Raw genomic sequence first — 26,975 nt, 5'->3', positions numbered from 1 at the left:
GGGGTCAGGATTAGACCTCCCAGGGCCCCAGAGCCCACCTCCCCACCCCACCCCAACGTGGGCCTGGCCTTCCTTCCCACCTAGTGCTTCATGGGTTTTCATGAGGATCCCAGCCCTCTGCCTCCCCCAGAAAGCAAGCCCTGGGTTCTCACTTGGGGGAACTGGATGCCCCATGATGACAGCCCCCTGACCCTGCACCCCGGGAACAGTGAGGGGCCAGGCAGCCCTGTGAGGCCACCGCACACTTGATCCTTTGGGCCTGGGGTAGCCGCATATCATGAGAAGCTGGACACTGGGCTTCTTACAGCACCTCCTGATGCTTAAGCATCATCAACTATTCACATTGTTAAAAAAAAAAATCACATGGGTCGCCCCCATCCCGGAGCCTGTGCAGCCCCGGCCGGAGTTCTCTGCTGTCTCCCCCATCGGCAGTGGCCCTGCCACCACCTGTGACAGTGGCCCTCCTGCTCTCCCACCCCTCTGGTACTTCCACTCCCCGACCTGCCCCCTTGCTCCACTGTCCGACCCCAGGACGAGACCCTGAAGCAGAGCTTCCTCACGGCCATACCCATGCTGGTGGGGGCCATCAACCGCAACGAGGGTGCCCAAAGCTACGAGTTCTCGCAGGTGTCCGAGCTCCTCGAGTGTCTGATGGTGAGTGCAAGGTCCTTGGGCAGGGGAAGGGCTCCCCAGGGATGGACCAGGCACCCCCCTCAAACAGCAGCACTCACGAGAGACACCAGTGGGAGAGATGGGCCAGCTGGACTTCTAGAGCGTGGACAAGCCCCTCGTAGGCTTTCACACCTGGAAGCACATCCACAGCCCTCAAGTGACTCGCTCCCTACAGTGACCCTGAGCTGGCCAAGGACATCCACTGCACAGCTGATGTGGCTGAGACCCAGGAAGGCCAGCACCGTCCATCCATTCTGCCAATACTGACCTAGCTTGCACCACCAGTTACTAGGGGTTTGGGCCTCGCAGAACCTGTGGGATAGTGGAGGAAACTCACAAGTGATAAATAATTATGCAGTAGCAAGGAGAAGGCAATGGCACCGCACTCCAATACTCTTGCCTGGAAAATCCCATGGGCGGAGGAGCCTGGTGGGCTGCAGTCCATGGGGTCACGAAGAGTTGTACACGACTGAGCAACTTCACTTTCACTTTTCACTTTCATGCATTGGAGAAGGCAATGGCAACCCACTCCAGTGTTCTTGCCTGGAAAATCCCAGGGACGGGGGAGCCTGGTGGGCTGCCGACTATGGGGTCATACAGAGTCGGACACGACTGAAGTGACTTAGCAGCAGCAATAACAAAAATAACAGGCGCATTTTCTGAGCCCCTCCTGTGACCCAGACACACTGCTTTGCATGCCTTGCTTCCCACCTAACACAAGGGCAACGGCATCATGTTACTTGTGAATGCACGAAGCTCAGAGCAGTTTGGAGGTGTGCCCAGGGTCATGCGAGCTCATGTGTGGGTAGCTAGGATTCAGGCATGATCCATCTGATTCTAAAGTCTATGTTCTAATTGTCTGAGGTGGCAGGGGGATGTGGGGGGGTCAGATCACAGAGGCCCCCCTGTGCAGATCCAGAGCAGAAGCAGAATCCTGCAGGTTAGAGGGGTGCTGGGCACCCAGGCCTTTAGGCGGGAAGGAGACTTGGTGTCAGGGGACAGGCCCAGGTATGCGGAAAGACAGCCTTCACCTGGGATTTGCAGCTTCTGATGGAGAAGGAGCCCCAGGACACGCTGTGCACCCCGACTCGCCAGCAGACCATTCGCATCATCTCCAGTCTCTGGTAGGCTCCCCGGCCCCACGCAGTGCCTTGCTCAGCATCCACCATCAGCCTCACAGCTCAGGCTTGGCGCCCCTCAGGACAGCGAGGTGGGAGACATCAGGCTTCAAGGCCCTCCTGGGCAGGGCCAGGGACCTGAGCCAGCGCAGGCCACCGTGGGAGGCGGCTGGCTGTCTTACAGAGGCCCCCACCCTCCCTGACTTGTCCCCACAGTAAGCTGAGGCCACAGCTGGACCTGGAGAAGAAATCTCGGCTTCTGTCCATCAGCCTCCGCAGCGTGATGTCCCTGCCGCTGCTGGAGGTCCTGGAGAAACACACCTGCCTCTTTCTGGAGCCGCCCAACATACAGGTGCGAGGCTGGCACCTGCACCCCTTCCGGAGGGGGGCCCCCGGGGAAGAATGTCCAGTCCCACGTACTGCTCTAGGGTTGGGAGGGGGCCGCTGAGGCACCCGCCTCGCACCGTAGGCCAGGGCTGGGGGTGTTTCTTTTAACTGTTCTGAGCCCACCTGTAAAAAGGGGATGATGATCCAAGAGCTAGTGCCACTTAGCACTGAGGCTGAAAGGAAACCCTGGATGTCCCACGTGTGGGGCAAAGCAGCGCTCTGTACATAGAATGGGTGGCCTCCCTGCCTCTTGCCGGCACTGAGAGCGTGCAGCTCAGTGTCACCCACGCCGCTACTGCAGCTGGTCTGGTCCTGCCCGCGCTAGTGGCTGCAAGAAGGAGCTCTGATGTGCGCTCCACGGCCCTGGCCGGCCGCCCACCCTCAAGTTCTGTGCAAGGGAAGCCGCACTGCGGGGAGATGCCGGCCATTGCGGGCAGCCGCCACCGGGGGGCGCGTGCAGCCTCAAGCGGCCGCGCCCCGCCAGGCGCCCCGCCCACTGCAAAGGGCAGGCAGCCGGTGCTGAGCACCCGCCGGGCGCCAGGCCCACCCCCATCTGCGTTAGCTCAGCTTCCCAGCAGTGACCCGTCCAGAGAGCGGAGGGAACCAGCTCAGAGAAGTGGAGGTGTCGGGAGGGAGAGGCAGGGCTGATCTCCGCCCCATGCCCCCGGACCAGGCTCTTCAGGCCACCTCCCCAGGCTGAGTCCAGGATGGAGCCGGCAGACAGGCAGCTTGGGTGTGGGTGACAGTGAGGGGCCCCCTAGACCCAGGGCGACACTACTGCAGTGGCTCTCCAGAAGGGGGATGTCTGCCTAGACTCCAACCCTGTGGGAGTCCAGGGTGCCCGGGTTACCACGTGATGACCCCATGGCCAGACCCTCAGCGAGTGCAGCCAGGAGCCAGGCGCGGGGCTGGGGCTTCCTGTTCCTTCTCACCCTGTGTCCACGTCCACCCTGACAGGGGTCTGGCTCCAGCCCAGTTCTCAGGTGACAAAGGTAGGCTCATCGAGCTGAAGTGGCCCCCAGAGAGATGACGGCCAGAGCCACAGGGCTCTCCTCCAGTGGATACTCCCTGTGGCCCTTCCCTCCCTGGGCAAGCCTGACTCGCCAAGCGGCCAAGATTGAGGGTCTCCTGTGTTTGCAGGACCAGTGCAAAATGAAAATGAGGGGCCTTTGTTTAAACCTTTTTTGAGAATTTCAAGATGGCAATGGCAGAGCATTCAAGTAGACACGAGAGCCTTCCGGGCCAGGTCTTGAGCGGATTACACACTCGTGAATCTTCTCGGCCACTGAGAATCCTGTGCCCTGGGGCAGGCCCCAGACCACCCATGCTCCACGGCTGCCCAGTGCGGGTCCTAGGGGGCCCTTCCTGGGCATGATGTGAGCTCGCTGGTGTGCAGCCCATCCTGGGGAGCGTGCAGGGAGCGGGCCCCGAGAGGCTGACACACACAGGCCCCCAGGAGGCCTCAACCATCCCTCTGGCCCTGGGGCTCAGCTGCCCCCTGACCTGCTCCATGCCCCACACAGACCCTCTACAAGGAGACCGCGGGGGCACTGGAGCAGATGCTGCAGACCTTTATCATGCAGAACCCCACAGCCGAGGAGCTGCACTTCCTGCTGTCGGTGAGGGCGCAGGGTAGTGCGGGGAGGGGATGGCGGTTGGGGGGGGGGGGGGGCAGAGGACGCAGGGCCTGAGCCAGGCTTGGGACTGGTCTAGACGAGGGCTGTCCGTCTCTAGAGATCACCGTGGTTTAGGACAAGTGGGGCGGGCAGGTGCAGTGAGCACAGCCTGGTGGCAAGTGGGCCAGGTAGGCCACAGCAAAGCGAGTTGGTGAGGGAAGAGGCCGTGGCCCTGCCCTGGAGGGACCTGCCCTCCTTCCCACTGAGAGAACTGCCCCTGCAGCAGGTTCCCTGCTTTGAGGGCGTCTCCCAAGCCTACCACCCCCACTCCGTCACTGCCCTCCAGAGTCCTTCCCTGATAGGAGGGAGAGAAGCCAACAGAGTCAGGGGAGGCCCAGACAGGGGAGGCTGCCTCTGCTGGGAGGGTGGGGGTCAGGGCCAGCAGGCCTCTGCAGAGGAGGGGCAGAGAGGGCCCCGGGGCAGAGGGCACACAGGAGCAAAGCTGAGCAACCCCAGCGAGCACACTGGGCCGGAATGGAGGGAGGTTCTGCATGGCTGGAGCCTGGGGTGGGCGCAGAGGTGGGGGCAGTGGGTCAGAGTGAGGTTAGGTCAGCAGGGGCCAGGCCATCTCAGGCTCGGGGCCCAGTGGAGCTGAGGGGACTGCTGCAGGGACTGCTGACCTGGGGTGCACAGATGGACGTCAGGGTGGGGTGTGTGAGCCCGGCCAGGAGAAAACGTCACAGGACACAACCGAGTCACAGAGTCTCCCAGCTCTTCATCCTCACGCAGCGTCAGATCGTCCAATCCGTAACAAAGAGGCTCAAATGCGGCTTAAGAAGTGTTCAACCTGTCTCAGTATGCGTTTGTATTTCTTTGTAACTCTGTGCCTTTATGGTGTGCACAGAAAAGCATTGTTCTGGAAAGATATACATTGCAGAGAAACGGGTTAAGAACCTGGCGCCTCAAAAGACTTTCAGCAGGAGGGGCGTGTCAGCTACAAGAGAAAGAATTAACACCTCCTCTTGCTTGGTGGTTCAGACGGTAAATTGTCTGTCTACAATGCGAGAGACCTGGGTTCGATCCCTGGGTTGGGAAGATTCCCTGGAGAAGGAAATGGCAACCCACTCCAGTACTCTTGCCTTGAAATCCCGTGGACGGAGGAGCTTGGTGCAGGCTACTGTCCATGGGGTCGCAAAGAGTCGGGTACGACTGAGCGACTTCACTTTCACTTTCACTTGGGTAGCAACGCTGGCCTGGAGCAGAGGGATTAGCCGAGGCAGTGAAAAGAGAGGAGGAAGGCTGGATAGGGCGAGTGGCGGACCGAGCTTGGGGCTGGGACTGGGAGGGACCTGAGCTGAGGGTGTGGCCTGGCCTTGAGTGGGTGTGGCTTAGGGTGCGGTCCGGGCTGGGGGCGGGGCCTGTAGGGAGCTGGGGTCTCAGCGGCCGCTCCCCTCCCTTCCCCCACCACCTGCAGCACCTGTACGTCTGGCTGGAGTCGGAGAAGGCCCACGAGCGGCAACGGGCTGTCCACAGCTGCATGGCCCTCCTCAAATTCCTGAGCCACAACTTCTACCTAGACGTGAGTACCATCTCTCCGGCCCGAGGCCCACACCCGCCAAGCCGCCCTTCTCCCCAAGCTGCCAAGGCGCATGGGGTCCCTGCCCCCAGGACAGGCAGGATCCCCGAGTCCCCTGTGGCCTGGCCAGGCACTCCTCCTCCTCACACACAAGGAAACAGCCGGAGTTGGGGGTTGGGGGGCCCCAGCTGAAGGCTGAACCCAGGCTCCCTGATGCCTGACCCAGGACACTGGGCTTTTGCCAACACAGCTTGAAGCCTCAGGCAGGTTATCCACCCTGAGCCTGTCTCTCAGGGCAGTGGGAGGAAAGGAGTCCTCCTCGGAGGGACACAGTGGGCGTCAGATGGGAGACTGTGAGAGTGCCGCCCTGCCCCAGACTAGGGCAGGCAGCTCTGCGCGGAGCAGCCACTGTCCCTCTGCCCTCGTCCATCACCATCCCCATCGTTTCACGGATCACAGCTTAACCGCCATCTGTCACTAACGCCCTTGGGTTGAGTGAACATCAGCACGCATTCAGGGAGTGAGTGGTTCTGCATTTATCAGCCAAAATCAGCATCGATTCCTCAGGGAGACTCACAGGGAGATGAAATTACTTCCTCGGCCTGGTGCCTGACGGGCGTGCCTTTCTAATGAAGGTGGACAGGCAGGCGGGCGGCTGGGAAACGGCCACATTCTGCCAAAGGCAAGCTTCCAGTGTTCCAGGCAAGCTCCAGCACTCCTTTGGTGAGGAGGACCCCTCTGCAGGGGTTCAAAGGGTCTTCCGTTTACTCAAAATCAACTTCTGCAACGTAAGACTGGTCTGGGAGAGGCAAGTCAGGCACTTGCCTAGGGCACACTTGTGGAGGCGCCAAAACACTCTGCAAGAGAGAGAAATATTTTAATGGGATGTTTTAAACAAATCAGCAAACGTTGGCCCTTGGGCTGGCCACCTGTTGTGAATAAAGCTTTATTAGAACCAGGGCTGGGATTAGGGTGAGGTGAGTGAGGCAAGGTCATGGATATGCAAGCTCAGATCCTGTCTTTATTTAAAATTTTGGAACGTTTTCATGACAGATTTTTTAGCATTCACTTTGATTTTGATAAATATTGCATTAAGATAGTTTTCTGTTGTGTCCTGAGCTTTTTTGGCATCCCCTAACATTTTGGCTGGGGAGTTTCCCCAGTGGCTCAGTGGTAAAGAATCTGCCTGCCAATGCAGGAGACACAGGTTCGATCCCTGGGTCAGGAAGACCCCCTGGAGAAGGAAATGGTAACTCACTTCTGTATTCTTGCCTGGGAAATCCCAGGGACAGAAGAGCCTGGCGGGCTCCAGTCCATGGGGTCGCAAAAGAGTAGGACACAACTGAGCAACTAAACAGAAACATTTTGTCCAGACCTGAATCCCGGTCCTGCATAGAGTTTGAAGGGATCCTTTCCGACGCCAGCCGTGCTGGGGTGAGTGCGTGGCTGCTAGGATCTGCATAAGTGGTTCTCTGCACTCTCACTACAGCCCAAAGAGGACTTCAAACGGATTGGGCAGCTGGTGGGCATGCTGGGGATTCTGTGCCAGGACCCGGACAAGACTACCCAGTGCTCCAGCCTGGAAGGGCTGGGCCATCTCTACAAGCTCCTCTTGCACCAGAGAAGTGAGCCTCTGAGGGTCCCCACGGAGGACCTGCTCCCACCACAGCCACAGCCTCAGCCCAACCCATGCCAGCACTCCTGAACCCAACTCCCCCCAGACCTCCCCCAGACCCAGACTCTAACCTCAGCCGTCAGCACAGTCATGGCTTTGTCCTGACCTGCAGACCCACTGACTCCCCACCCTAAACTTGGACCCAGGCATGACCCTGACTTCAGATGACCCCACTGCACCCACTGCAGGTCCCGCCCTAGACCACAAGCCTGCCTTTGCCCACCCTCACCCCTGCCCCATCCCATCCCTGACCAGGAGGAGAAGCTTCACAGGAGCAAGCACCAGCCCCCCAGGAGCCTCCCCAGGCCAGCAAGGAAGGAGCCCTGCTCTGGAGCAGCGGGGACCAGGAGGCTGCTCCCCCCAGCCCCCGGGAGGTGGCACTCTTGAAGGACCACATCTTGCACCCCGGCAGCTCCCAAGTCATCAAGGTCAAAGCCTTTAGAATCCTGGGCAGATCTGGGTGGGGGGATGTGGCCATGCTCTGCTCCGACCCCTACCACTAACCCTCTCCCGGGGCTCCCCCTGGGGCCAGGGTGTGAATATTAAAACTGAGGCCAGGATCTCACCTGCATCTCTGGTGATTAACTAGAGCTTTGGAGGACCATGTCTCCTGGGAACGAGGAGTTGGGGGAGGAGGGGCTGGAGATAGATGCTGGAGTCAGCAGCGCAGGCTTGAGTCCCAGCTCTGTCTCTCACGGCTGTGCAATCTTGAACAAGCTCCTTCTGTCTGAGCCTCAGTCTTCCTCGTGAAATGGGCAGAGTGATGCCAATGAAGTTCCAGCCGCCAGGAATTCCTAATAGACGGCGCTGGCTGGCTAGCTCCCAAGGTGGGCGTCCTCTGAGGCACTGAACAGTGTCCTTCTCGGTGACCCTCTGCAGATACAGCCTCGATTTCCTCACTTGCCCGAGGTTTCTCCCCACCCTCTGAGAGCCAAACCTCCTCCTTTGAAGGCATAGCATGTCTCCCCTCTTCGGCTGTCATCTGACCTCCTGCAGGCCCTCCTTAGTCAGTGGCTTGGGGTGTCCAGCAGCTCCCTGGCTCCCTTTCGTCATCTCAGTGAGATCCCGAGTCTCTGGGACCATCCATATCTGTGTGAACTGTGCCTTTTCTGAAGATGAGCGAGGCTGGGATCCCGGGTGTGGGCTGGATGCTGGCATTGGCTGGACTGGCCGAGTTTCCTAGAGCCTCATGTTTGGAGTGATCAGTTCATGATGTCTCCTCTATGGTGGCCCCTCTTGCTGTTGAACCTATGACTAATGAAGACCCCTGTATGGGGTGTGCCTGTCAGTCTCCCCATTAGACCTCCAGGCCAGAAGTGGAGTCCCACCTGGGCGCAGCACAGGCTCTGGTGGTAGAACCAGGCTTCAGTAAACACCCATTCAGTGGAGTCAGGTTGAACCGAATGATGAAGGGGCAGTACCTGGCTAGTAGGTGCCCAGTGGGTTTTGAATCCAGCCCTGTCTGAGTCCAGAACTGTGCTCTCTGCAGCTGTAGTGGCTGTCAGCCCACTGAGGCCAATCCGGAAAAGTTTAGCAGGGAAAAACTTAAAGCCCTGGAGCCAGTGCATCAGTTGTCCAGGGCCAGGATGGGGAAACCAGGCAGGGCTTCTGTTTACACCTGAGGACCTGGACTAGGGGAAGAGACAGGGCTGGAGGGAGGGTTCCCAAGGGCCAGCTCAGAGGCGCCCAGGAGTTAAGGGGTCCTGGAGCACTGGGGTTCTCAAGTGGACAGAGTGACTAGGAACATAGGGTTCAGGACCTGGGAAGAGCAGTCTGCCCCACTCTGCATGGCCCCCAGCACACAGGGACGGGGCACTCAGCTCAGCTTCTGAACAGGAAGCAGTGATGGACAGAGCACAGAAAGGGGAGAGGATGGGAGGGTCTGCTGACCAAGGGATGATGGTTCTGAGAAGGTTTGGGCTGGAGAACAGACCTGGGTTCTTGTCCCAAGTCTGTCCTGAATTCCCCATGTGGTCTTATAAACACTATAACTTCATCACTACCATGAGCCATCTCCACCTTCACCACCACCTCCAACAGCATTCCTGTCACCACCATCCCTACCAACACCACCATCACTAACAGCACCACCACCACTACCATCACCATCACCACCATCATCACCACCACTAACAACACCACCACCACCAGCACTACCATCACCATCACCACTACCATCACCACCACCACCACTAACACCACCACCATCACTACCATCACCATCACCACCATCATCACCACCACCACTAACAACACCACCACCACCACCACCACTAACACCACCACCATCACTACCATCACCATCACTAACAGCAGCACCATCCCCATCCCCATCACCACCACCATCACTACCACCACCACCACCACCACCGTGACTAACACCACCACCATAACCACAGAACCACCATCACTACCACCATCACTACCATCACCATCACTGCCACCATCACTAACAGCAGCACCATCCCCATCCCCATCACCACCACCACCACCATCACTACCATCACCATCACTACCATCACCATCACTAACAGCAGCACCATCCCCATCACCATCACCACCACCACCACCACCATGACTAACACCACCACCATAACCACAGAACCACCGTCACTGCCACCTCCAGCTCACATTTTTTCATGCCCTGGGCTAAAATAAAATATTCACAAGTACTTAGCAAACCTGAGATTGTAGTATTCTGGGATTCTGAGAGTCTAACCATCATTCCAGATTGAATTTCTTCAAAAACATTCTAATACTAGAACTTTAACCAAAGTTTACCATTTTAGCAAACAATTTTAAATGCAATCTTAAAACAAATGATCTAACCAGATTTATATAGTACTCTAATATTCTAACACAAAAAGTTACTTTTAGCTACAAGTATGCCTGTATGCCAGTCAAGAAGCAACAGTTAGAACCGGACATGGAACAATGGACTGGTTCCAAATTGGGAAAGAAGTACGTCAAGGCTGTATATTGTCTTCTCTTATTTAACTTATATGCAGAGTACATCTTGTGAAATGCCCGACTGGATGAAGCATAAGCTGGAATCAAGATTGCAGGGATAAATATCAATAATGATATGCAGATGACACCTCCCTTATGGCAGAAAGTGAAGAGGAACTAAAGAGCCTCTTGATGAAAGTGAAAGAGGAGAAAAAGCTGGCTTAAAGCTCAACATTCAGAAAACGAAGATCATGGCATCCAGTCCCATCACTTCATGGCAAATAGATGGGGAAACAATGGAAACAGTGACAGACTTCATTTTCTTGGGCTCCAAAGTCACTGCACATGGTGACTGCAGCCATGAAATTAAAAGATGCTTGCTCCTTGGAAGAAAAGCTATGACAAACCTAGACAGCATATTGTGAAGCAGAGACATTACTTTACCGACAAAGGTCCGTCTAGTCCAAGCTATGGCTTTTCCAGTAGTCACGTATGCATGTGAGAGTTGGACCATAAAGAAAGCTGAAAGTGAAAGTGAAGTCGCTCAGTTGTGTCCAACTCTTTGCCACCCCTGTAGCCTACCACGCTCCTCCGTCCATGGGATTTTCCAGGCAAGAGTACTGGAGTGGGTTGCCATTTCCTTCTCCAGAGGATCTTCCTGACCCAGGGATCGGACCTGGGTCTCCTGCATTGTAGGCAGACACTTTACTGTCTGAGCCACCAGGGAAGTCCCTAAAGAAAGCTGAGGGCTGAACAATTAATGCTTTTGAACTGTGGTGTTGGAGAAGACTTTGAGAGTCCCTTGAACAGCAAGATCAAACCAATCAATCCTAAAGGAAATCAGTCCTGAATATTCATTGGAAGGACTGATGTTGAAGCTCCAAGACTTTGGCCACGTGATGCAAAGAACTGACTCACTAGAAAAGACCCTGATGCTGGGAAAGATTGAGGGCAGGAGGAGAAGGGGACAACAGAGAATGAGATGTTTGGATGGCATCACCAACTTGATGGACATGAATTTGAGCAAGCTCTGGGAGTTGGTGATGGACAGGGAAGCCTGGTGTGCTGCAGTCCATGGAGTCACAAAGAGTCAGACATGACTGAGAGACTGAGCTGAACTGAACAAATATGCCATTAAAATTATCCTCACCTCCTAATCAATAACTGGTAAACTAACATTCTCACAAACACTACCAAAATTTTAGAACAGTAAGATTCTGTTAATAATAAATATTCTAACATTCATATATTTTTATATCTAATGTACATGCAAACATCCTAACAGACTGTCAGACATCTCAACAAATACTCTGACATGCCCAGGAACATTTTATCATCTGACCATCTTCGCAAGCCTTAGTGTTCCGTCAGCCTTCCCAAGTATGACTTCACCACCAGCATTCCGTCTTCCTTTGGTTACCAGTTGCTCAGAGTCAGAGCTGTCCCTGTGGGAAACTTTCTAGAACGATGAAGTGTCTGTATCTGCACTGTACATGTGGCCACTGTCCCTGTGTGACGATTGAGCTCTTGAAATGTAGCAGTGCAGGGAGTGCCCTGGACATCCAGAGGTCAGAGCACAGTGCTTTCTCTGCTGGGCCCCAGGCTCAGTCCCTGGTCAGGGGACTAAGATCCCTCAAGCCAAGCGAGTACAGCCAAAGTAAAAAAAAAAAAAAGTGGCTGGTGCAGCTGACGAACTGAATTTTAAATTTTGCTTCATTTTCTTTTATGGGCTCACCACGTAGCTCGAGCTACGTACGATTAGTTCCCAATCCTACACCCTAGGCGGTGAACGTGCAGAGTCCTAACCACTGGATCACCAGGGATTCCTTGAATTTTTCGTAATTAAATTTAAACAGCTGGGTATGGCTGGTGGCTACCATATTGAGCAGCACTGCTCTAAGTCTTTCCAGAAGGTTCCACCTGGGCAGTCTCCCTCTTGGAGACTGTGGTCTGAGGCTGTGGAGCAGGGATCCCACCCCCTGACCTTGCATTCCCTGAGAGTACCCTCATCCCTCCAGAGCGGCTCAGGGTCTGGGGTAGGAGGTGACACCCACCCCACTGGACGCCCCCTCCCAGGAGAATGTGGGCAGCAAGCAGAGTCAGGCTCCCTGGCAAGCCCTGCTAGGGCATGGGAGCCCTGGGTTCTGGACCCAGCCTGGCCCTGCCTAGCCCTCCCGGGCGCCGTGAATGAGGGCAGCTCACCTGCCTTCCCAGGCCTGGGGCTTGGTGAAGGTGACCCTGAAGGTCCTTTGAAGATCTGAAGTTGAGTTGCTCTTGATTAAAGCTCTGTGAGGAGGGGAGTAGGGAGTAGCTGCCTGGGCGGAGGCTAACAGATGAGGTGATGACTGGGCAGAGGAAGAGAAAGGTCAAGGCTGGCCAGGTCAGGCGTGCCCCAGAACAGCCCTGAGGCCTAGTGAAGAAGAGCACCATGTCCCCGCCCCTCTGCTGGTCATCACACCCTCTCTTCCTGCCCCTGGGCTGTGGCTGGCTCTGAGAGACGTGCAGGAGAGCACACTGCAAGATGGGTGCTCTTGCTGGGGCCCCAGAGGCATGGGGCTCAGGCATCTGGCAGTGCTTGGAGACTTGGGGAGCCTGAGCATTGGGATGGGGTATGAGTGCAGCCAAGCAGGCGGGCGCCCAGCACCAGGGACCGTGGTGACGGTGCCTCCCTCCCACCGCTACAGGAGGTCATGAAGCATCTCACGATGGCAGAGCTGACCGACCTCATCTGGACGGCCATCGATGGCCTGGGCTCCGCCAGCCCTTTCCGCGTGCAGGCGGCCGCTGACATGCTGCTCACTGCCATCCAGGAGCACGGGGCCAAGCTGGAGACTGTGAGGGTAGTGGGGCCCCCAGAGGGTCCACCATGACGGGGCAGAGGGCAGGGGGGCAGACCCAGCATCAGCACCCAGGGGCTAGAGCCGCGGGTCCCAGGCGGCATCCGCAAGCTTGGGCCTGAGGGGGAGACCCAGGCCCCACCCTCTGATGGGTGAGTGAATGCAGGACAGAATGGCCCACACAGGTGTCCGGGGCCCTGGGGGCTGTTTGCAGGGTCTGGGGCAGACATGGGCTGATGAAACAGGGATAGGATGGGAGTTGGGGGGAGGAAGGCCCAGCCCAGACCCTCCAGGAGCTCTGGATCTGACTCCAGACTGATGAGGAGGAGCAACGCAGGGCCCTGGGGGCACTCCCAGATAGAAGATGACTGATGTCTCAGGGGGGTGCTCTCGGAACCAGGCATGAATGGATGAGTAATGAAACCCAAAAGCGGAAGGGGAGGGGCCTGCCAGACATCAGAGCAGCAGGTACCAAAGTGATGACCAGGACACGACGTCATCTGAACATAAGGCAGACACCCTATGTCCCCCCAGCCCCAAGACGGGCTAGAGGCTCTAGCCCCTGGGTGTGTCTGAACCTTCAGCAATTGGGCAATGTTTGGACAGACTTGGATGACCCCAAATGCTGCACAGATGGTGCTTGTCCCCCAGCCCTGGGGTCCCCTTCTGACTCGTGTCCAGGGCAGAGAAGAGCCTCCCCCGTCAGACCTCCCTCTTAGAGCCCCCAGGGCAGGGCTGTGTGTCCCCCTCAGGAGAGCACTCTACCTGAAGGGGCTCCATGCCCATCAGGGCAGCTCCTCCCTCCCCGTTCAGGCTCCCCGGGGTGGGGTCTGGCCCCCTGCCCAGACCAGCCCTCTCCCCATACTCTTCCTCCCCGCACAGGTTGCCAGCCTGGGCCGGGCCATCCACCTGCAGCTCTGCTCCGTCCGCATTCCCCAAGCCAAGGAAAATGCCCTGCAGGCTATCACCCTGCTGGCCCGGAACCACACCTCCGAGCTGGTGGCCGCCTTCCTGGACTTCTCCATTCCGCTGGACAGGTGCTCAGCCCTCCTTCCCTCCCCACCCCAGTGCCCACCGTCCATCCTCCCCCAGGCAAAGGGCAGGACTTCTGCACCCTGCCTGCCCTCCTGCTTGCCCATGAACAGGGCTGCAAGCCCCGAAGGAGTACTTATCTGTTCATTTACTGTGCCCCTCCTGGGGCCATCCCTGGGGAGGCACCACACACCGTCCCTTCTCTCGGTGACCCCATAAAACACCCCACCCAGCCACCACCACCCATCACCTGGCAGAGAGGAGCCCGGGATCCTGGCTGCTTCCGGCAAGACCCCTGTTAACACCAAACCCTCTCTACCCTTCTTGTTCCTCCAGGGACCCTCACCCTGCCCCCACATCCCAGTGGCACCACAGTCCCCAGGCCCCTGAGCCTGGAGACAGTACTTTATCTCTAAAATCCCAGTTCTGAATCCCAGGTCTTCAGTCTATACCACCTGCTTACCCAGCCACCACGCACCTGCCCTGGGTCACTCCTGGAACCTTGAGGTTGTAGCTCCTGGTCGCCGACACCCTCTCGCTCACTCCCACTGGCTTGATCTTGGGGACGCCAGCATCTTTCGTTCACCCTGATGCCTCAACACCGGGACCTCCTCTCCCATCTCCCTCAGCCTCCCCCTCCCACAGTCGTAGCCTCGGCTCAGCCACCTTCGGTTTCAAGCATCTGTCCCCTGGCCTGACCCCCTCCCGCCTCACTCCATCTGGTACCCACCCCCCGACCAGTGAGCCTCTGCCCTCCGGGACCTCCATGTTCACTGCTCATGGCCCCTCCCCTGTCCTCACCTCCCTCCTTGCCAGCATAGAACCTACCTTCTGGTGTCAAAGGAACCCCCTTGAGCACACCCCAAGCCCTTTGGCCCCTTTGTCACACTCAGCTTGCAAAACTCAACTGGCTCCGTCTGCTTCACACCTGCACCCGTGCAGCAAGTGCCGGAAAGCGTGCCGCCACCCCTAAATTGCCAGCCACGCATCTCCACGGAGCCCTCGGGGCGGCCCAGAAACCACATTTCCCCACCCCTCCCCTCCCCTCAGCCCCAGCACCTCTGCCCCCGCCTCACACTCGGCCACCGACCTTGCTTCCAACCCCTGAAAAATCGGAAGCCACCAGAAGAGAACGCTCACCAGCTCCCAGCTCCCAGGACCCTGTTTTCCAGGAAGATTTCTAATTTTCATGTGGAAGGGACTTTTAGTTTTTATTAGCAATGTCTAGTTTTATTGCATTGTGATCAGAGAATGTCATCAAATATTTCTGGTTTATGTAATTTACTGATCTTTTAAACAATTTTTGTGAATATTCTATGGGCACCTGAAAGGGTGTTGTTTTTTTTTTTTTTTTTTTCTATTATCAGGTATAGGACTTGCTATAAAGATTTACTTTATCGATTCTGTTGCTTAGGTCTACCTCCTTACTTAACCTGTGTCTATTTGATCTGTCTTGTACTGAGAGTGGTGTGTTAAAGTTTCCTGTTATTAATACGCTTCTATCTATGTATCCTTCCATCTCCTGTGGTTTTTATTAATACTTCATAAGGTTGTCATGTTATTTGGTGTATACATATTCATAAGTGTTACATCTTCTTTATGGATCGTGACTTTCAGCAGTAAAAAGTGCCCTGCCTTGTCACAGTTAATGCCTGAAGGGCTTGAATTCCATTTTGTTACCAGAATCACGTCCCCCACTTCCCTGTTTTCCCCCATTTGCCCAGTATTCATTTGTCTGTGCTTTCATTTAACCTTTCAGAATTCATCTGTTTTAGGTGTCATCGTATATACAGCACACAGTTCCGTCTTGACCTATGATCAGGTTGAAAATCTTTTTATTTTAATAGATGAGCTAAGTCCATTCACATTTATTGATACGACTGACGTGTCAAATCTCAGTTCTGTCATAATATTTTGTAATTGCCTGTGTTTTATTTGCTACATATTCTTCCATGAGATGCGTATTCTTTGATCTTTGGCTGTTTTTTTATTTAGGAAGAGTTGTAATTTTGTTCTAATTGTTACCTTTGTATCCTCACCTACTTTAGTGTCCTTACTCCCTTGTTAACTTTTTAACGTCTGGCTTAGCCATTTTTGCTGATATCCTGAAACTCCCAGCCATGCCCGTGGAACAACCAGTGAGATTATTCATCCCCATCCAGCTGTGTTTTCATTTGCACAGTGCTTTGTCAAAATTTGCACTGTACTCCTCCCACACTGGTTTCTAGAGAGTACACACACACCCCCTAAGTCCTTTGCCAGAGAGTCTAGGCCATCCCTTAGCTTGACAAAGTTAATGCTCTGACAGTTTCCTCAAGAAGGCTCGTGGATTCAGAAAGCCCTAGCTTCTTTTATGTTGAAAGTTGTTTACTTGAAAGGTGGCTTGGCTGAATATAAAATCCTTGGTTCACATTTTCTTTTATTAACTTTTGTTTTTTGGTGGTTTTTTTTTTTTGGCCACACCATGCAGAATGCGGGATCCTAGCTCCTGCAAGGATTGAACCCAAGCCCCCTGCTTTGGGAGCATGGAGTCTTAACCACTGGACTGCCCGGGAAGTCTCTAAGTAATTTTTTTTAGTGCTGCTCAGTTGTTGCCTTGCTTTGTTTTTGAAAAGCCCCACGACAGTTGTTTTGTTTGGTTTTGTTTTGTTGTCTTTATAAGTTATCTTTTGGCCTGGAGACTTTGGAAATTGTTTTCTTTATCTTTGAAATTCAACAATTTTACTAAGAAATGTCTAGATTAGACCATTCTGTGTACATTTTCTCAGGTACCTGATAAGTCTTTTGAATATGTAGATTTAAGTCTCTACGTTTCTAGAAAGTTCTCTAGGTTGTAATTTTTCTCTTCTGGTTTATTGAGACATAATTGGACATACAGCACTGGTTAAGTTTAAGGTGTACAGGATAATGATTTGACTTACATATATCATGAAATGATTACCACAGTAATTTAGTGAACATTCATCATCTCATATAGATACAAAAGAAAAAAAAGTATTTTTCCTTGTGATGAGAACTCTTAGCTTTCCTTTCTTTGTAACTTCCACGTATAACACGCAGCGGTGTTCATTAATCATGCTGTACGTGGCGCCCCTCGTCTTCTTTATAACTGGAAGTCCTTTTGACCACCTTCATCTGATTCCCCCATCCCCACCCCTCACCTCTGGTCTCTCTTTCTGTGAGTTTGTTTGTTTTGAAGTATACTGCTGCTGCTAAGGCGCTTCAGTCGTGTTCGACTCTGTGCGACCCCATAGACGGCAGCCCACCAGGCTCCCCCGTCCCTGGGATTCTCCAGGCAAGAACACTGGAGTGGGTTGCCATTTCCTTCTCCAGTGCATGACAGTGAAAAGTCAAAGTGAAGTCGCTCAGTCGTGTCTGACTCTTAGCGACCCCATGGACTGCAGCCCACCAGGCTCCTCCACCCATGGGGTTTTCCAGGCGAGAGTGCTGGAGTGGGTGCCAGTGCCTTCTCCCTGACCTGCCACACTGCGCCAGTTCCTGATGCACAGCATGCTGATTCTGTGCTTCTGTACTTTTCAAAATGCTGTCAGCCTGCAAAGCCATTACCTTATCACTGACTGTATCCCCCACCCTGTACATTCCATCCCCATGACTTATTTTGTAGCTGAAAGTTTCTGCCTCTTAGTCTCCCTCGCCCACTTCTCTCTTGGTTATAATTTTAAATATTGGTTCCGTCCCATTGTTTTTTTCCTTTTTCAGAGACTCCAGAGATTCACATGCTGTTCTTTCCTTGCCTGTCTTCCATTTCCGCTTCTTTTTCTGTGACCATTAGAGCTTCTCTTAAATTCATCTTTATTGTCTTGGTGGTCTCTCTACTCTTCCTCAATGTTCCTTTCTAAATTTTCACTCGAGTTGTATCTCTCTTGAGCACCTTATAATTTTTATTCACTTCTGAGTTCAGTCAACTCTTTTTTTCCTTTCTTATTAGAGGGTGTTTCTTGGTCCTTTTTGAATTTATAATTCAAGGTGGTTTTTCATGTCTTTAAATGCTTGCTTGAGTATATCGACCTGCAGGAGAGGTGTTGTCTTACACTTTTTTTCTGCATCATGATTATCAGGGGAGGAATTTTCTTATTGGATCTGTGTTTTCTGTTTTCCAGGGAAGGGTTGCAATAACTCTGTGAATCTGTTAATTTTTCTCCTGTTTGTATACAACACTGCTGCTGCTGCTGCTAAGTCGCTTTAGTCGTGTCCAACTCTGTGCGACCCCATAGACGGCAGCCCACCAGGCTCCCCCGTCCCTGGGATTCTCCAGGCAAGAACACTGGAGTGGGTTGCCATTTCCTTCTCCAATGCAGGAAAGTGAAAAGTGAAAGTGAAGTCGCTCAGTCGTGTCCAACTCTAGCGACCCCATGGACTGCAGCCCACCAGGCTCCTCCGTCCATGGGATTCTCCAGGCAAGAGTACTGGAGTGGGGTGCCATTGCCCTCTCCAATATAAAACACTATTGGAGTGTTTTGTAGGATTTCAAGTTCAATGGCACCCTCTTCTGTCAGCATAACAAAGACCAGATAACTTAGCAGATTTTTAGTTTTGGTGGTAGGTGGGAGGGTTGTGTGTCCTCCACTTTCGGGGGTGCTCTTTTTCTCGTGCAGGTCTGTGAATTTTTCCTATTTCACACCTTTACCTTTCACTAACCGGTTTCAAAGGGTACGTCTTTCTTTTCTGCCCTTTCTTTCCTCCCCAAAGCTGCGTGTCTCGGAGGCTGCCCTTCAGATGAGCATCCTTTTCGGTCCCTTTCCTGGGATCCATGCTTTGGTTTACTTATTCTCCTTCTTTTTGTTGTTTCATAGTCTCAGACTTAAGATGGACCTCGTCTTCCTGAAGATGATTTAGATCGGCTCCGAGCCCTGTGAGCAGCTCCCGTCTCCTCTCCTCTCCAGGGTTTCTCTCACCCTGCCTTTATCTGCCGCAGAGCTTTGTGGAGGAGCAGGGGTGGGTGAGAGAATGAGGCACTGCGGGCGGGGCTGGCATAGCTCTCTCCTGCTCGCAGCGCCCCTCACGGCACACCGTGGTGTGGAGTAGCTTCACTTTTCTTCTCGCTGTATGGTTTCTCAAGGACATTTTGAGAGGCGAGGGGACCCCGGCAGCCACTTCTCTCAGCTGCTCAGGTCTATAGATCAGTTTTACCCATACTGGAATTTATATCTTGTTTCCTCAGTGCTAAGAAGCACATTTTTCACACGTCAACATCTATGCCGTGGAAGCACATTTTATACTGACGGCACCTTCACCTGGGCTGACGGGGGTGGGGGGTTCTCAGTCACCTGGGGGGACTCTCAGCCGGAGACCAGTGCAAATTTTAAAGTCCCTGCTGGAGGGTTTTTGGGGGGGCCACACTGGTGGTGTGAGTTCAGAGCCCTGTGTAGGTTTCGTGGTTCAGATTCTCAGGCGCACCCTCCTTCTTCCCTTCACAGGCTGAGCAAGCACCGGGTCTTCTCGCTGTTTCTTCCTGCAGGACAGGCTCTTTATCTTCTCTTGTTTTACCCCGCTCACCGTGTACACACAGCCCATGGGGTCCCGCCTTTGTGATGGGGTCCCTATTCGACTCCCGTCTTGGATAGCTTCCCTTTCTTAGGAGCACATGAAGTAACGGTGGTGTGTCCTACAAGTGCCAACAGAAGTGTGTGATTCATGCCCTTCCAGTAGTCTTTTGTTGTCTGTTTTTTTTTCCCTCAACATTGTGTGTTTAAGATTCATCCCGTTATGTTACACACAGTTGGAGTTCATTCACTTTGAGTTGCTGTGTCTTGTCCCATCTTGGTAAACACCAGTTACCCCTGTAGTGTGGATGGACGTTTGAGTTTGGGTCTGTGCTTAACACTGCTGTGAAGCTGCAAATACGTGTGTCCTAAGACACACCCACACTCAATTTCCCTGTGCAGTCATGTTACTCACCTCAGTTCAGTTCAGTTCAGTTGCTCAGTTGTGTCCAACTCTTTGCGACCCCATGAATCACAGCACACCAGGCCTCCCTGTCCATCACCATCTCCTGGAGTTCACTCAAACTCATGTCCATCAAGTCAGTGATGCCATCCAGCCATCTCATCCTCTGTCATCCCCTTTTCCTCCTGACCCCAATCCCTCCCAGTATCAGAGTCTTTTCCAATGAGTCAGCTCTTCTCATGAGGTGGCCAAAGTACTGGAGTTTCAGCTTTAGCATCATCCCTTCCAAAGAACACCCAGGGCTGATCTCCTTCAGAATGGACTGGTTGGATCTCCTTGCAGTCCAAGGGACTCTCAAGAGTCTTCTCCAACACCACAGTTCAAAAGCATCAATTCTTCGGCGCTCAGCTTTCTTCACAGTCCAACTCTCACATCCATACATGACCACTGGAAAAACCGTAGCCTTGACTAGACAGACCTTTGTTGGCAAAGTAATGTCTCTGCTTTTCAATATGCTATCTCACGATGCAAGATACTCCCAACATGTTTAAACCACCTCTCACACCCACAGTATTTTTATGTATGTAGTTCCTGTTACTCCACGTCTTCACTGACACTTAACATCAATCTTTTAGCCAACCATCAAACTTTTAGTCAGTCTGGTGAGTGGTATTAATCATATTTCCATGTTAATTTTCAGTTTTCTGATTAAATAATGAGATTGTACATCTTTTCATGCAATTTTTGGCCATTGGGGCATCTTCTTTGGGATGCCTGTTCAAGTATCCTACAGATTTTTCTGTTGGGTTGTCCCTCTTTTTCTTATCAATTTCTAGGAATTCTTTACGTAATCTGGGTACAAGGGCTCTGTTGATTATTATATTACATATCTTCTCCACTTTGCAGTTTTCCTGTCTCTCCCTCACTAGGTCCTTTCATGAAGAGGAGTTCCCAGGTCCATCATTTATTCTCAGACGTTACCTTATAAAAGTTCTAGAGTGTGGGAACTTCCCTGGTGGTGCAGTGGTTAAGACTGCTCTCCCAATTCAGGGGGCCCTCAATCTGTCTTCGAGGAACTACCATCCCACATGTCACATGGCCAGGCAAAAAAAAAGCCCTGGGCTTTGCCTTTCTCATTCATCCCGCCGACCGCCCAGCTGAGGGCCATGTGCAGGGCCCTGCCCTCAGGCTCTCTGCCCGGCACTGCTGCCTGGGCCAGGCCAGCACCCAACGTTCTCATTCCTACAACTTTAGAACGATTCACCTCCCTGAGCCAGAAAGCCTCTCCTTCCTCCTCCTCCCCCGCCCCCTCCTCCTCCTCCTCCTGCGAGGCTGTCCTGGCCATTCGTGGCCCTTTGCCTTTCTCCGTAAACTTCAGAATCATCGCCAAGCTTCCTCGTTCTCTTTTTCCTCGCCCACCCTAGGGCGACCGTTTTATTGGACCGGCCCTCGGAGCTGGACCGGGAGTAACCCTTGCTTTGTCACCCTGGCTCACCCACCCTGGCTCTGGGTGTGGCCGGCTTTCTTTAATTTAGTTCTTTAGGTAGAACAGGGATTCTTCTCGGCAATCAGATGCACACCTGGGAGGCCCTCGTCGGGACAGAAGCCGGGGCCCTGGTTACGAGCTGCGCCTGAGGACCAGGCTGCCCGCCCGCACTGGCTCCATCCCCTGCTCACCCACCCAAGGGTCTCCATTCTTCTTCTTTCATTTTATATACTGTGTTTCATCCAAACACATTCCTAAAACATTTTATTTGCAGTTTCTATAATTTATATAAAGAGCATCACGATGCATATAGTCTTTGAAGACTTTTTTCACTGGCCTTATATTAATGTAGATTTTTAGGTCTAGATTCTGTATCTAACCTAAATCTAGTAACATCAGTTCTTCTTTCTTTAGGATTGTATTGTATGTCTCTTTCCACTTTTTTTTTTTTTAAATAGACTTTTTTTTGGAGCTGTTTTAGATTTACAGAAAAATTCAGCAGAAGTTGCAAAGTTCCCATCTACTTCCCTCTCCTGCCAGGCTCTTTTCTTGGTAACATCTTGCCTCAGTGTGGTAGGCTTATTACACTTGATAAACCAATATTGCTATATTATTATTAACAGGTCTATAGTTTACATTACAGCCCGCTCTTGGGGATGTACATTCTATGGGACAAATGCGCAATGACAGGTATTGACTATCATAGTATCAAACAGAATAGCTTCGTGGCCCCCGCCCCCTGCGCTGTCTGTTCATCCCTCCCTCCTCTAAACCCCTGGCAACCTCTGATCTTTTGACAGTCTCCATGGTTTTGCCTTTCCCAGGATGTCATAGAGCTGGAATCATCCTGTGCAGCCTTTTTAGGTTAGCTTCTGTCACTTTCTGATAAGCTTTCAGGTTCTTCTATGTGTTCATGTCAACCACTCTCACCCCCTAGGAGCTCTTTCTCATTTCTTTTTTGTTGGGGGCGGGAGTGTGAAACGATCCCCACAGTAAGTCTAGTCGTCATCATTCCTAGTTACAGATCTCTGTCCTTGTGACGAGAACTTGTAACGTGGCAGAAGCTGGAAATACGCAGGACAATGCTGACCGTTGCAGTCGCCCTGCACTGTATTACGTCCCTGTGGTTTACTTCCCCATTTCGCGTACCTCCGACTCCTCACCTCTAGCAGCCCCCAACCTGTTCTCTGTAGAGAGGAGCTTGGGTTTTGTTTCTTTGGGTTGGATTTTGGTTTCATTTAGATTCCATGTATAAGCAAGATCATGTGGTATTGGTCTTCCTGTCTCTGATTTATTTCACTGAACATAATACCCTCAAGGCTGATACGCGTTATCTCAAATGGCAAGATTTCCTTCTTTCTTATGGCTGAATGATATTTCATTTTATGCACACACATACACATACACACATATAGGGCTTCCCAGGTAGCTCAGTGGAAAAGAATCTGCCTGTTGATGCAGGAGACGTGGGTTCAATCCCTGGTCAGGGAAGATCCCCTGGAGAAGGAAATAGCAACGCTCTCCGGTATTATTGCCTGGGTAATCCCATGGCAGAGGAGTTTGGCAGGCTACAGTCCAAGGGGTTGCAAAAGACTTGGACATGACTTAGCATCTGAACAACAACAGCCTGCGTGTGTCTGTTGATGGGCAATTATTTCTTCTCCATGTCTTGGCAATTATAAATAATGCTGCTATGAACATGGGGGCTCACATATCTTTTCAAATTAGTGTTTTCATATTCTTCATATAAATTCGCATAAGTGAGGCCATGTGGTGGTCCGATTTTTAGCGCTTTGATGAATCTTCATACTGTTTTCCATAATGGCTGCACCAATTTACATTTCCACCAATAGAGTGTGAGGGTTCTATTTCCTCCACATCCTGGCCAGCACTCATTATTCCCCGCCGCCTTGATAACAGGTGTGAGCTGACAGCTCACTGTGGTTTTGATTCCCGTGTCCTTGATGATGAGAGACGCAGAGCATCTTTTCATGGACCTGTTGGCCATCCGTATACCTTCTTTGGAGAAGTGTCTGTTCAAATCCTCTGCCCATTTTTTAATTGGACGGCGTGGGGAGCTTTTGTTTATTTTTGAAATTGAGTTGTGTGTGTGTTTCATATGTTTTGGATATTAAAACCCATTTTCATAAGTATGACTGGCAAATATTTCCTCCTGTTTACTATGTCGCCTTTCATCTTGCTGATGGTTTCCATTGTCGGGCAGAAGCGTTTCAGTTTGATGCCGTCGCTTGTTGATTCTTGCTTTTGTTCCCTCTGCTTTTGGTGTCAGATCCAAAAACTGATTGCCAAGACTGACGTCAAAAGCTTACCGCCTATGTTTTCTCCTAGGCGTTACACAGTTTCAGGTCTTACATGCAAGTCTTCAATCATTTAGAGTTAATTTTTGTATTTGGGGTAAGATAGAGGTCCGATTTTATTATTTTGCATGAAGCTGCCCAGTTTTCCCAACACCATTCGTTGAAAAGACTGTCTTTCCCTGCTGTATGTTCTTAGTTCCTTTGTCGTAAATTAGTTGAGCACGTCTGTGTGGGCTTATTTCTGGGCTGGGAACGCTTCCTTAACGTGGCTTCCAGGCCCACACTTGCCTGACCCTCCCTACACCTCCCCGGCTGCTACTGCTCAGCCTCCTGGCTGCTCCCGCCTGTCCCCTGACTTCTTAGCTCGGGGATTGAAGGGCTGACCTCAGGCCTCATCTCCACTTACACTCCTTCCCTGATGGCCACACCCCAAGACCAGGCAGAAAGGCCATGGGACTAGACACACCTGACCTCCAATACCAGCTCCCGGTTATGAGGCAGGGCCCTGATCAGGGCACACCTTATCTCTAGTCCTCAGTTTCCTCACATGCAAAATGGGCACAAGGACTCTGCAAAGCCCTACACACACCAGTGATGGCCCCTAAGTTGGCCCAGGTCAGGCCCCAGGGAGCTGGTGGCCCCCAGCAAACCCAGGCCTAGAAGGAAACGTCCACTGTATGGCAAGCCCTAAAGGCTGCGCGGGAACAGGCCCTGTGAGGAGGCCCAGAGGCAGGAGAGGAGGGAAGGCAGGCAGGTGCTGGAGGTCAGAGGGCAGGGGTCAGAGAGTGATAGCTTTGGGTATCAGCTAGACTTATCCTGACTGTACTTAGGCGCCATGGAGGGTGACAGAGTCTGCCACTGGGATGAGAGGGGCCTGAAAGAGGGAAGACCGGGGACCACGGGCCAGGGCAGCCAGCCCCACCTCTGTGCAGCCCCCGGGCCGCACACACCGCTGTCCAGGCCCCAGCCCTCACGCCCCTCCCCCATCTCACCCACCCATCCTGCCAGGGTTCAGCTCAGGACCAGCCTGGCTTCCTCCCAGGCACCCCACTGCAGGCACCTGAGCCCTGAGCACGGTGGCTGCTGCTGTGACCTAGGCTGGGCAGGCTGGAGTCTCAGTGCCGCCCTCACACCACCCTTTGCCTGCAGCCACGCTTTCCGATTGTGGAGGGCCCTGGGTGCCGAGCAACCCGTGAGCCACCTGGTGCTGGCCGTGCTGCTGGGCTGGCTGCAGAAGCGGCCCCTGCCCACTAGGACCAGCGGCAGCAGCCCCCAGCCCAAGAAGGCCTACCTGCGCTCCCTGGCCGTGAGTCTCTGCCCCACCACCCCAGGTGCCATCCCAGCTGCCTTCTCGAGTGTGTTCAGTCACACATGGGTGTGAGGCACCCACCACGTGTGCCAGGCCCCAGGGAGGGGGAGCCCCATACTCAGGCTGTGAAAGCCCTGGCCTGCCCAGCCTGGCCTGGACAAGGGGGCCTCCGAGGTGGCCCCAGCCGGGAGCTGACCCTGGGTCCAGGCCCAGCTCCCCACTTCCCGACCGAGGGCCCTGGACCCCTCCCGCCAGGTGTAGGCAGTGAGGAAGGGCATGGAGAGATTCGTGAATCTGCCCCCATAATAGGGTTCTGGAGGAATCTTGTAGGCTGCCTCCAGTGGCTCCCACCCTCCTGTAGAAGTCCACACCCACTCCCCACCCCACCCCCTAGCTTTCCCCACAAGCCTAGACCCTGCTTGCACAGCCCCCGGAGCAGGAGGCTTGTTTCCTAACATGCCTCACCTGGGCTGGACTCTGACAGGGCTGCAGCTGTGCCCCAGCCCTGTTTGATCCAGGGCTGAGAACCCACTTGTACCCCCTAGCCCCCTGAGCAGTGGGCAGAGCCTCCTAGGCAAGCTGCTGCCCCCAGCCGAGGGGTGTGACAGCCACACTCGGTGCTCGGGGAAGCCCACCCTGTCTCCATGCCAGCCCTCCATCAGCCTGGCTCCTCAACACCCCCAGACCCGGAACCTCCCTGTTGGAGACCAGACTCAGCATGGGGTCAGCAGGGCGGCCTTCCTGGGTCCCGCCCTCCTCTTGTCATCCCCCCCACCTTGAGAATATTCTGGACCCAAGGCCCCTCTCCAGGTGTGGGAGGCCCTGGGGCTGATGTCTGGTAGCTCCCCCTTCCAGGACCGTGTGTCCCCCACCCAGCATTCATTCACGGGCATGTGCCAGGCTCTGTGTTGGGGGCATTGCAGGGAGCACAGCCCACAGGGCGGAGGGGCCAGGCACGAGGCAGTGACTAAGGGTGGAGGGCAGAGCAGACGGGGATGGTGGGCTGGAGGACCCACCTGCAGGGCCGGCAATGGGAGGGGGCGGGCGGGGAGCATGCAGGGTCCAGAGAGCAGGCCGCGACCCCCAGAGGTACGTCTCACACGGGGACTTGGCTGTGGTCCCGGAGACAGCAGGCAGGCACAGGGAGGTGAGGTCGGCAGTGGGTTTTGTGGGAAGCCCGGCCCCTCAGCGTCCCCTGCCACCCCCACAGGCCATGAACACGCTGCACGAGCTGCAGTTCGCCCGCGAGTTCAAGCAGGCTGTGCAGGAGGCCTTTCCCGAGCTGCTCCTGGCCCTCCTCTCCCAGACGCACTACCTCCTGGAGCTGAACCTGCCCGAGGAGCCCCAGCCCGGCAAGGAGGCCCAGGAGACCGCCCTGTTCGGCCCCCAGAGGTAAGGCCCGGGCCCCAGAGAGGCGGTGCGCGGGCTTCCCAGGGCTGAAGGACAGAGCTCCACCGCCAGGCAGCTTAGAGCCGCAGGCGGGTATTCTCGCGCGGTGCCAGAGGCTGGCGCTCCAGATCCAAGGTTGGCAGAGCCGCACGCCTCCGAAACCTGCAGGGGAGGCTCCTTCCCGCCTCCTGGGTGCTCCCGGCTTGTAGATGGCCTCCTCCAGTTTCTGCCTCCAGCTTCACCGTGTGTCTCTTGTCTCGATTGCTCTCTTCTTATGAGGACGTCAGTCCTGGTGAACTAGGGCCACCCTGACCTCATCGTAACTTGATTCCATTTGCAAAGACCCAAATGAGGTTATGTTCCTGGGTACCCGGTGTCAGGACTTGGATGGTTTCTGGGGACACAGTTGGATCCCCAACAGATGTGATTCCAAACACGGCTGCCTCCAGCAGTCAGCGTGGAGGGCAGGTGGGTGTCCCACTTCCTTGGACTGTGGGTGCCTGGCAGCCAGGATGCCCGGTGGCAGCTGGCCCACAGGGACTCCCAGGGCCGGCACAGTGCACCGGATCTTACCCACATGTGGTCCCTGCGGGGATTCTGAGACGAATATTGCCTTCCCCTTTGACGGATGAGGAAACAGGCTCGGAGCGAGCCAGAGGCTTCCCCAAGCCACACAGAGTGTCTGTGTGCTGCCGACCTAGAGC

At 54.0% G+C, this 26,975-nt stretch overlaps 1 protein-coding gene across 5 annotated transcripts in view; it reads left to right on the top strand.

The window, feature by feature from the left end:
* Positions 1-26,975, top strand: part of LOC147359756 (maestro heat-like repeat family member 5) — a 59,544-nt gene that overhangs the window by 22,102 nt on the left and 10,467 nt on the right. For 3 of the 5 annotated variants that reach the window (XM_086337564.1, XM_086337563.1, XM_086337562.1), the window contains 10 exons: positions 532-654; positions 1,717-1,796; positions 2,007-2,142; positions 3,701-3,796; positions 5,268-5,372; positions 6,859-6,994; positions 7,300-7,472; positions 12,678-12,833; positions 13,713-13,867; positions 14,300-15,557. In XM_086337564.1, the coding sequence (XP_086193690.1) occupies positions 532-654; positions 1,717-1,796; positions 2,007-2,142; positions 3,701-3,796; positions 5,268-5,372; positions 6,859-6,994; positions 7,300-7,472; positions 12,678-12,833; positions 13,713-13,867; positions 14,300-14,453 (1,314 nt within the window). In that variant the 3' untranslated portion in view covers positions 14,454-15,557. Of the gene's footprint in view, positions 1-531; positions 655-1,716; positions 1,797-2,006; positions 2,143-3,700; positions 3,797-5,267; positions 5,373-6,858; positions 6,995-7,299; positions 7,473-12,677; positions 12,834-13,712; positions 13,868-14,299; positions 15,558-24,722; positions 24,880-26,092; positions 26,275-26,975 lie in introns of those variants that run through there. The other 2 variants (XM_086337565.1, XM_086337566.1) reach the window with 2 other exon arrangements.

Source organism: Bos grunniens, chromosome 14 (genome assembly GCF_055505025.1).
Source record: "Bos grunniens cultivar Pamir isolate PY7600 chromosome 14, Bosgru_T2T1.0, whole genome shotgun sequence".
Taxonomy (NCBI): Eukaryota; Metazoa; Chordata; class Mammalia; order Artiodactyla; family Bovidae; genus Bos; species Bos grunniens.
Note: the sequence above shows the minus strand (reverse complement) of the source record. Positions and strands in the feature narration are given on the sequence as shown.